This window comes from Lepidochelys kempii, chromosome 24, assembly GCF_965140265.1.
Source record: "Lepidochelys kempii isolate rLepKem1 chromosome 24, rLepKem1.hap2, whole genome shotgun sequence".
Classification (NCBI taxonomy): Eukaryota; Metazoa; Chordata; order Testudines; family Cheloniidae; genus Lepidochelys; species Lepidochelys kempii.
The window spans coordinates 16,469,270-16,480,143 of NC_133279.1; the positions used below are offsets into that span (position 1 = coordinate 16,469,270).

Below are 10,874 nucleotides of genomic sequence, written 5' to 3' on the forward strand. Positions count from 1 at the left end.
TTAACCACAATTCCATCCATTCCCCTGGTCATCTGGCTCTGGCTCTGAGTTGTCGGTGGTGTGGGTGTTTCGTGCACATTGCCGGTACCTCAGAAACTCTTCCTCCATGGTGAGGTAGAATATGGGGTTGAGGCAGCTGCTGAAATATGTCAGGACCCAAGCAAAAGCACTTCCAATGTCCAGAAGAGGCAGAGGGTACTTAGCTGAGATCAGCAGGAAGGAGAAGACGTGATACGGCAACCAGCAGAGGAAAAACGTCAGGATCAAGCCAAGAAGGATCTTGAGTGGCTTGGTGGATTGGATCAGCTTGCTCCTTCTCAGCTTGGCAGCTAGAATGATGTAGAAGTTTGGGATCAATATCAAGGCTAACGGGATCAGAAACCCGACCAGGAACTGGATCACAACGGTAGCCTTCACCCTCTCTTCCTCCAGTCGGAAATTCATGCTGGTGCTGGCAGGTGAGAGCAGGAATTCCCAGAGATCACCGTACCGCAAACTGAATCCAAGAGACAGGGCCCATGTGCCCAGAACCACCCCAAAAGCCAGTTGGGGCATGCGGTGGTTCCAGGCCCACTCAGGGCGTGCCACGAGGATGCAGCGATCGACACTGAGGGCTGTGAGGAAGAAGGCGCTGGAGAACATGTGTAGGGAGGTGACGGTGCTGCTCATACTCTTGGCCCAGTTTAAGTCCAGGATGAAGATGGAGATGAATCTGAGGGGCAGGAAGATGATGAAGATTAAATCGGCCACAGCCTGGTTCAGGAACCACACGGTGCTGGCCGTCCTCTCCACACGGCAGCCAGCGATGAAGAGGATGTAGCTGTTCAACGACACCCCGGCGAGGAAGGCCATGCCACTAAGTACCAGACAGACAATTAGGAACACCATTCTCAGAAGAGTTGCAGTCACAATATCCCCTTCTTTTCCTCAGGGCTCAGCAGAGGCAGACGCTGTACTGAGCAAAGGAAGGAAGAGCAATGAAACGGGCTCCCAGAGAGGACACGGACAGAAAGAGACAGCAGCAGAGTTTATAATCTCCTTAGAGTTTATAAACTCCCCAGTTCCTGAGCTGAAATCAAATAGGATCAAATCCTTGAAGGCCAGTGGCACCATGGTTCAAAGACCTTAGAAGCATAGAGCCAGAGGGTTAAAAGGGACCGCAAGGGTCATCCAGTGTAACCCCCTGCCAATATGCAGGATTTGTTCTGTCTATTCTCTGGCCGAACATTTTTTGTTTTTACATAATATCGTTTCTTTACCAAACCAAATATTTAAAGAAACCCACGTTTGCTTCTTGCTGAAAAGTTAGATTTCCTGGCAAGGGGATGTGGACTGTGGGGTGTCCCAGATGCATAGACAGAGATATGACAGACACCGCCGTCCCCCAAAGCCTCACTAAAATTCCCAAATAATCTTCTTCCTGTTAGTTTCCTGAGGGAGCTCGTTATTCCCGTTTTTGTTAAAAAAACAAAAAAGTTAATCAATCATCGTTTCCCCTTTTCTTTTTCTTTTTTTTCAAATAATGGAATTTTGGAAAGTGATTCTTCTCCCCCTGCACCCGTCATTTTGAAGTGCAGTTTTTGTGTGGTTTAGGCCATTTTGGGGGGGATGAGTTAGTGGAGCAGACAAAATCCCCACCGAAAGAACCCACCTATGGAAACGAGGACGACAACAAAAAAGTTTAAAGGAAGGATATTGCCGGAGTCTATTGTAGTGGACAGACGTGGAGTCAGGACTCCTGGGTTGCATCCCAAACTCTGCCACTGAACTGCTTGGATAGATTTGACAAGTCACGTCATCGCCCCGTGACTCAGTTTCCCCTCCAAACATTTCTTTGTTTAACTTTACAGTGTGAGCTGGCTGTGGCCAGTCCTGTTTCTCCCGGTGGGGCTGTGCACTACCTGGTGTGATGGGACCCCCGAGCTTGGTTGGGGTCTGTGTAGCACTCAGTGTGACAGGGCCCCTGACCTCTGACAACAGGATCCACATATAATTTCAACCAGCTCTATCCAGAGCAGACGAGGGGAGGGGATGGGGGCAATAGGAAGGGGGGAGATCCAGGGAGCAGCAGTGAGGGGGTGAGAATGAGATCCAGTGGGGCAGCTGGAGGATTTACCTCATTTCCTTACCCGTGTCTTGGGGGACGCAGCGTTGCAGAGTCAATCCCCGTCCCAGGTCCCCAACGTGATGACTGCAGCTCGCCCAGACTGGCTCATCCCGGAGCAGGGAACCGTTCATGTGGGGGTATATCTGGGGTGGGGGGGACAATGTGAGGAGATCACAGGATGTGGCTGGGTCTGATCACGTCTGCAAAGCCTGGAAGGTCATCTGCTACATGCAGATGTCACACAAACCACAAGCTCCCACCACCTCCGCGCAGGGGCCTAGCAAGGTGTCTGCATTCGGCTACATCCGGGGGCAGGTGGGCAGGGTCCCGAGTGGAGAGCAGGGGCTGAGAAAGCCATGTCCAGATGACTCCACTGGGCGAGGTCCCAGGATCAGCGACCCCAACTGGGACTCTGCCGAAGTCAGTACAAAATAAAATGTAAGTACAATATCTATATTCCAATTGACTTATTTTATAATTATATGGTAAAATTAAATAGTTAGCCATTTTTCAGTACTAGTGTGCTGTCACACTTGTATATTTATGCCTGATTTTGTAATCAAATAGGTTTTAAGTGAGGTTAAACTTTGGGGTACACAAGACATGAGAATCCTGAAAGGGTTACAGTAGGCTGGAAAGGTTGAGAGCCACTGGACTATAGGGTCTTTTCCCACTGAGATGTGGCCACCTCTGGGGTGGGGTATGGGGGCTATTTATACAGGTGACAGGGAGGAATAGGGGAGGGGGTCAGGGTTGCTGGAAAAATGTGTACAGGGAGGGGGCTGAGAGCCACTGAATCAAATTCTAAACCCTGTATATGATGGGAACCACTTCAATCCAGGGGGTCCAGCACCTATGGGGGGGGGGCAGGGAGAGATCTGGAGAGGCTGCTTTGGGGAGTGGGGTGGGGGGTGCAGGGAAGGATCTGGGGAGCCTGCTAGGGGGAGCGGGTCAGGATCGGGGAGCTGCTGTAGACAGTGGGGTGGGGGAAGGGAGGAACCGGGGAAGGGTGGTGCGGGGGCAGAGACAGATCTGGGAGGGGTGGGCGTTGTGGATTTTAACTTAGCATTGAAGCTGGAAGGTTTAATCTCACTTTCTTACCTATGTCCTGGGGGAATCAGACACGGCATCTCAGAATTGATTCCCCCAACACACGCACACATGCCATCTGCAGCTCCCCCCACCCCCACGGACTCTGGGGACAGGAAGCTGTCCTTGCCGGGCGGGAGCGGGGGGAGCACTGAAGGGACAGCTCAGTGAGGATGGGAGATGCTCAGAAAGCTGAGTCTGCCAAGCAAGTTTCAAACAGCTCAGCTCAGCTCTGGGGTCTCTTGTGACGAAGGGTTTGAGATCCTGTCTGCAGCGATGGTCACCCACATCTGGGGAAGCCACAGCCCCAGAGCAGGAGCTGAGCTGCAGCCGCATCATTGCAAAAATTCAGCCCATTCACACCTGGAGACACACCAGACCCAGCTTGGGCCCCTGAAATGCTGCTGGATCAGGTGGGATTCGTGGGTGGGCCTTGCTGCCCTTCGCTCCCGGTCCTCCTCGAACATCCTGGAGAGACCTTGCCAGGTGGCAGGTGGATGGTGAATCTCTCGCTTGGTGGATGTGAGCCACATGACATTGCGTCTGCTCCACGACTGGCTTGTGAATTGATTGGATGCTGGAGAAAGGCCAGTTATGTAGCAAAAGGTGAAACCTGCGTGAATTTTGACCAGGAATATCAGACTTCATTGAGACACTGGTTTAAAAAGCCACTGTGACAGGGTTCCCGGCATGCAACCTGGACTGTGGGACCTCTGAGTCCTCTGTCCCACCAACCTGCAGTATCCCTCTCACACTGTGATACTCTGGAGGATCCTGCACTTACACAGCCATCCCCCGGCAGGGACACACCCAGCTGAGTTCCATGATTGACCTCCCAGCCACTCGTGAACCATCAATAGGGAGGCTCCAGTGAATTCCCCCTGGCTCCCTGGCCTTGCAGCCCAGAAATGAACCATCCTGCATTGATCAGAAGCCTGGCAAGTGAAAGATCATTACCCAATCAGCACCTCCCCAACATAGAGAGCACAAACACCAGCCTTTGTAAACTGAGCTGAGATTTCCCAAGCACTTCAATCACACACACAGTTTTAGGTAGAATATAAAACAGGTTTATTATCTACAGACTGATTTTAAGTGTTTATATGCAGCGAGCTTAGAGATCACATTTGGTTACCCAGAAATAAAAGGAAATTCGCCATCTGAGTTCTACAAACTAAACAGGATTTGAATCAAGCCGTGTCTCACCCTGGCAGATGGTACAAATGGTCACAGTTCCTCAATACACAGGCTAGGGTTGCATTCCAGCCCGATAACAAAGTTCAAAGTCTTTGTCCTCCAGATGTGTTTCCAGGTGTTAAGTGAGACCAAATGGTCACGTCACTTTCCGTCTTTTGTTGTTTCTTCCATCTTGCTGGAAATATATTTTGTTATGACTTGGGTCAAACAGTCTCTATTGTCTATGTGTTCTCTCTGAGAAATGTCCATTTTATACGGTTCCTGAGATAATGTGTGCTGATGAGCCATGAATGCTGCCTGGCTCCTTCATTGCCGTACCTGAAAGGCCGGTTGTGGGTGTTCCCAACATCACAATTTATTTAAATAACACACACATAGCAAAACATCCTAACTCTGCATACAATGACAGCACATACAATTGAACGGGATATTAATAATAAACAGATCAAGACTTTTTTAATGATACCTCACAGGGCAGACTTTGTTCATATTGATATGACAGTGGTGAATATGGGGGTTCCAGGGTGCTGTTTTGAGGTACAGCGTGCCACAGCCACACATTTTATTTAAAATCCCCAATATTTTTAACACATCCTGAATTCCCTTGGTTTCCAAACAGAGCTGAATATTTCTGGTTTTCCAAAACTTTTGGTGGAGTCTTGTAGCGTCGCCGACTCTTACAATTTGGTTGTAGCATTCACCATGCTTCTCCTTTTCCTCCAAGCCTCAGATCCTGGAATCAGATGATTAGGTGGAAATTTCAGTTTTCTTTTCTTTTCTTTTTTAAGGTACGTTTGCAGCCTTCATTGTTACAGAGAAAAGCTTGAAATGCCCCCCCCCAAAAAAAATCATAAGCCAAAAAGGAAGAAACCAAATGTCTTTCTTTTCAAACCGATCTCATGATGTGTTAGGGGCTGGCTCATGAGGTTTGAAAGCTTGGGCTTGGCAATGAAGAGCCAGGACTAGATTTTTAAAAGTGGCTAAGGGAGTTAGGTGCCAAATTCCCATTGAAGTTAGGAGTTAAGCACCTTTTCAAAACCTCCATAGAAGCCTAAGTCAATTCAATTAAATCATGTAATGGCAGACACTAAAAAGTGGCATTTAAGTTCTTATATACAAATACTAGGAATCTAAATAATAAGATAAGTGAACTAGAGTGCCTTGTGTTAAATGAAGATATCGATGTAAGAGGCTTCACAAAAACCTGGTAGAAGGAGGATAATCAATGGGACACAGTAACACCAGGGAACAAAATATATCGGAAGGACAGAACAGGTCATGCTGCTGGGGGAGTGGCACTCTATGTGAAAGAAAGCGTAGAATCAAATGAAGTAACAATCTGAAATGACCCAAACTGTACCATAGAATCTCGATGGATAGTAATCCCATGCCTAAATAATAAGAATAAAGCAGTAGGGATATGTGACCGATCACCTGAGCAGCACAGTGATAGCGACTGTGAAATGTACTGGGAGATTAGAGAGGCTATTAAAATAAAAACAATTCAGTAATAATGAGGGATTTCAATTGTACCCATATTGACTGGGTACAGGTCACTTCAGGATGGGAAGCAGAGATAAAGTTTCTTGACACCTTAAATGACTACTTCTTGGAACAGCTAGTCCTGGAACCCACAAGAGGAGAGCCAATTCTTGATTTAGTCCTAAGCAGAGCACAGGATCTGGTCCAAAGTGGGCATATAACTGAACCACTTGGTAATAGTGACCATAATATAATTAAATTTAACACCCCTGTGTTGGGGGAAACATGACAGCAGCCCACCATGGTAGCATTTAATTTCAGAAAAGAGAACTACACAAAAATGAAAAGAAAGACATTTGGATTCTTCCTTTTTGGCTTATGATTTTGGAGGGGGGGGGGGGGGGCATTTCAAGCTTTTCTCTGTAACAATGAAGGCTTCCACCCCTGCATGGAAACCTCCAGTGACAGATAGCAACTCACCAAGTGGAGAAAGGTAAGATGGCAAAACACCAGGGGAAGAAAAGATCAGTAATAAGTCAAAAGATTTTTTTTTTAATTGCAAGAGTCTATTTTAGTCTATTTCAGACAGAGAGTCTGGATTCCTGAGTTCCATCCCAGACTCTGTCACTGAACTGTTTGGGGAGCCTGGACAAGTCACGTCATGCTCCCGTGCCTCTGTTTCCCCTCAAACATTTGTCTGTTTGGAGTGTGAGCTCGCTGTGGCCAGGCCTGTTTCTCCCTGTGGATCTGTGCAGCACCTGGCACAACGGGGCCCCTGAACTCAGTCATGGTCTGTGCAGCACCCAGGAGCCCCTGACCTCTGACAAGAGGACCCACAAATAATTTCATCCGGCTCCATCCAGAGCAGATGAGGGGAGGGGATGGGAGTAGCTGGAAGGGGGAAGATCCAGGGAGCAGTGATTGGAGGGTGGGGGCAGAATGAGATCCAGTGAGGCACCTTTGGGGGTTTACCTCATATCCTTACCTGTGTCTTGGGCGGATGCAGCGCCTCAGAGTCGACCCCCGTCCCAGGTCCCCAGTGCGATACCTGCAGCTCACCCAGCCTGGCTTAGCCCAGAGAAGGAAGCCGTTCATGTGGGGGTATATCTGGGGGGGAACAACGTGGAGAGATCACAGGACGTGGCCGGGTCCGAGCACGTCTGCAAAGCCTGGAAGGTCTTCGTCACCCACTGCTACATGCAGACATCCCTCCAACCACAAGCTCCCCCCACCCTGCCACTGGGCCTTAGCAAGGTGTCTGCATTTCACTGCCGACATCCAGGGGCAGGCAGGCGGGGCACCCACAGAGAGCAAGGGCTGAGACAGTCCCATCCAGCCAACTCCCCGGGGTGATGTGCCAGGAGCAGAGACGCCAGCTGGGACTTTGTCCTCCAGCCCCTCCTGGCTGGGGAAAGTGAACAGAGCCCCGCTGGGAGTCAGACACGTGACATTCTCAGCCCGGCCTTTGCTGCAGGGACCCCACCCCTCGGCCCCAGGCCACGTTACAGGCCAGCCAACGCTAAGGAAACCCTCGCTCTGTGCTAGAGACCACACAAACCACAGCACAGCCTCCAACCTGCCTTAGTCTCTCGTCATTTGCCTGGAGGCCTCAGGCGTGGGGACTCTTTTCAGCTCAATGTGAGCTCCCAGAGCCAACAGGGCTCCAGCCACCCTGGGATGCACCAACAAGGGAGTCTCAATTTGGAGCAGGGAGGTGATTTTCCCTCTGGATCCGGCCCTGGTGTGACCGCCACTGGGATCCTGTGTCCGGTTCTGGCGCCCACCCTTCGAGAAGGATGTTGAGCAACTGGCGAGGGGACAGAGAAGAGCCACGAGAAGGATTAATGGACTGGACCCCAGGTTTGACAGAGAGAGACTCCAGGAGCTCAGTCAGTTCAGTTGATCAAAGGGCACGTCTACACTGGGAAGGCTGCACCGATGCAGGGACAGGAGAGCTTCTCCCATCAGCGTCGTTCATCCACCCCCCCCGAGAGGCGGGAGCTGCGTTGACGGGAGAAGCGTTGTCTATACTGGGCGTTCGGTCAGTGTAACAGCATCACCCGGGGGCGGGGGGGGGTTCCACATCCCCAAGCAAAGTAGTTGTACCATTAGAGTTGCCTAGTGTAGACCCAGCGAAAGGGAAGGGGACAGGGTGGCGCGATTACCAGCAGTAAATACCTACAGGGGGAACCAAGATTTGATAATGGGCTCTTTGATCTAGCATACTGTCATAACTATAAAGGGAAGGGTAACCACCTTGCTGTATACAGTGCTATAAAATCCCTCCTGGCAAGAGGCAACATCCTGTTACCTGTAAAGGGTTAAGAAGCTCAGCTAACCTGGCTGGCACCTGACCCAAAGGACCAATAAGGGGACAAGGCAAAGTTTGTACCTTGGGGAAGTTTTTAACCTAAGCTGATAAGAATAAGCTTAGGGGGTCTTTCATGCGGGTCCCCACATCTGTACCCTAGAGTTCAGAGTGGGGAAGGAACACACACAAAGGTCTAACAGATCCACTGGCTGGAAGTTGAAGCTAGACAAAGACACAGATTCACAGTTGACAAGCCCAGAAGGTGCCATTGTGATTGTGACGAGCTCCCCCTGGGGTGCCACTTGGAACTGGGGTACCATGGAGCCCGTGTGATCCACCAGCCTGGGTTCCCATTACATTGTACTGCTGTGCAGCCTTTCAAATCCTTCCCCAGGCTTCAGACTGCACTTGCAGGTAGGGACACACCCAGCTGCAACTATACACACAAATGCTGAGATCAGCTATTCATGAGAAGGCTCAGCTAAGGAATTGCCCAGTACTCAAGTGCCCACCTCCCTTTAGAGGGTAAACCCAAAATTGTACCATCTTCTGCTGCACAGAGAACTGTACAGTGTAAGCTCATGAAATGCGCCCCCTCCCTCAATGTGGAGAGAGATATACACAGCTTTCTGCCCCAAGTTATAATTTCCATACACTTTTTTTAGACAAAAAAATGAGTTTATTGACTACAAAAGATTATAAGTGATAAGTGATAGCAAACAGATCAAAGCAGATTACCCAAATAAACAAAAACCACAAACTGAACTTAACAGACTAGATAGGTAGGGTATGAATTAGCAAATTCTCACCCTGAGTGATAAACAGGCTGGCAGATTCTTAAGGCACAAGCTGCCTTGATTTTCCCAGGTTTTTATACACAGACTAAAAATCCCTCTAGCCTGGGACCATCACTTCCCACAGTTCAGTCCTTGCTCCTCAGGTGTTTCCAAGTGTGTTGTTGTACGAAGAATGAAGTACCATCATGATGTCATTGTCCCCCTTTTATATCTTCTTCCCACTTGCTGGAAAGCTCTTTTCCTGTGACCTGGGTCAAACAGTTCCCATTGTGTAGTGCTATCTCTGAGAGGTTTCTATTGTACACAGTTCCTGGGATAATCCTTGTCCTTGTGTGCATTTCCTCAGTAAGCCATTCACATTGTTTAGCCTTTTTACTGCTGTACCTGAAAGGCTGCTTTTGGGAGTTTTCAACCTCACAACATGTTTCAGTAACACACACAGAACCAAACTTCATAACTTCACGTACAACGACAGCACACACAATCCAATGAGCTATTACTGTCTAACAGATCAAGACTTTTAGAACAATACCACACCTGACATACTTTGTACAAAACATATCCTAATTACATTCAGTGGTGACTATTGGGGTGCTAAGTTGTCACAGTGATCATCTCCTCTGACCTTCTCTGCAGTATGGTCCCTACAGCTTCCCCAAGCTAATTCCTAGAGCAGATCTTTTAGGAAAACGTCCAGTCGTGCTTTAAAATAGTCAATGATGGAGAATCCACTGCACCCATTGCTAAATTGTTCTGATAGTTAATTATGCTCACCATTAAAAATTGACACCTTATTTCCAGTCTGAATTTGTCTAGCTTCAACTTCCAGCCATTGGACACATTAGACCTTCCTCTGCTGGATTAAAGAAACTGTTCTTGAATATTTGTTCCCCGTGTAGATACTTATTGACTGTGATTAAACTTCTCTTCATGAAACTAAATAGATTGAGTGACTCACTATAAGCCATATTTTCTAGTGCTTTAATCATGCTCATGGCTCTTCTCTGAATAAGTCATCAATTTTTAACAGTGAGGGGAATCAATCATTGGAACAACTTCTCAAGAGTCGTGATAGATTGGCAATTTAAAAATTAGGGTGGGATTTTTTTCCTGAAAGATCTGCTGTCATTCAAAGAGGAATTAATTCAGAGACGTTCTCTGGGCTGGGCTATACAGGTCAGACTACAGGATCACAATGGTCCCTTCTAGCCTGAGAAGTTATGAATATGTGAACATGAAAAAGATCCTGGGAGGAAATACTGACTCACTGAAGTCAATGGGCTGTTGGCATCAATGGGGCTGGCTTTCATCTTTTGGTTTTGACTGATGTCTAAATATTATATCCAAGAGATGTTAGAGAAAAATATCAAAGATGAATCCTGGAAAGTTGCAGTATAACATGACTTTATTCCTGATAATCCAGAACCCACACAAGACCACCAAATAACAGAGAGACAAAACAGGCTGCTCCCTTAGGCAGAGACACACCAGTCACCTCACCATAGCTGACTTTCTGCAGACTGACTTTGATTGTGCGTGCTCCCCTACTGAGCTTGCCCGCAGAACCAGGAAACTGCTCAGGATTTAAAGTGGCAGCTTGTCAGTTTGACACAGTTTTCAGCACAACACGGAAGACAGGGAGAGTTGAGTGCTGGCTGAAAATGACAATGAAGATGCTACCAAAAGAAGAGGAAGACCCACCATGGAAGAAAAAATGCCAAAAATGCAGACATCGAGAGACGCAATTTTTAACCATAATTTCTTTTGAACATTTTTAAAAAATGCTGCTGAAACAAACTCTAAATTAATTTCACCCAAAAAAGAAAATCAAGTTCTGAAAATAGGGTGTTCTGACAAAAAAGAATTGGGCCTGTACAAAAATTGATTGTCA

General features: G+C 48.0%; 1 protein-coding gene across 1 annotated transcript; it reads right to left on the bottom strand.

Moving 5' to 3' along the window:
- On the bottom strand, nt 1–888 carry LOC140902969 (chemerin-like receptor 1). Its single transcript, XM_073323549.1, has one exon. The coding sequence runs from the start codon at nt 886–888 to the stop codon at nt 1–3; it is 888 nt and encodes a 295-aa protein (XP_073179650.1).
- Nucleotides 889–10,874: the final 9,986 nt, after the last annotated feature.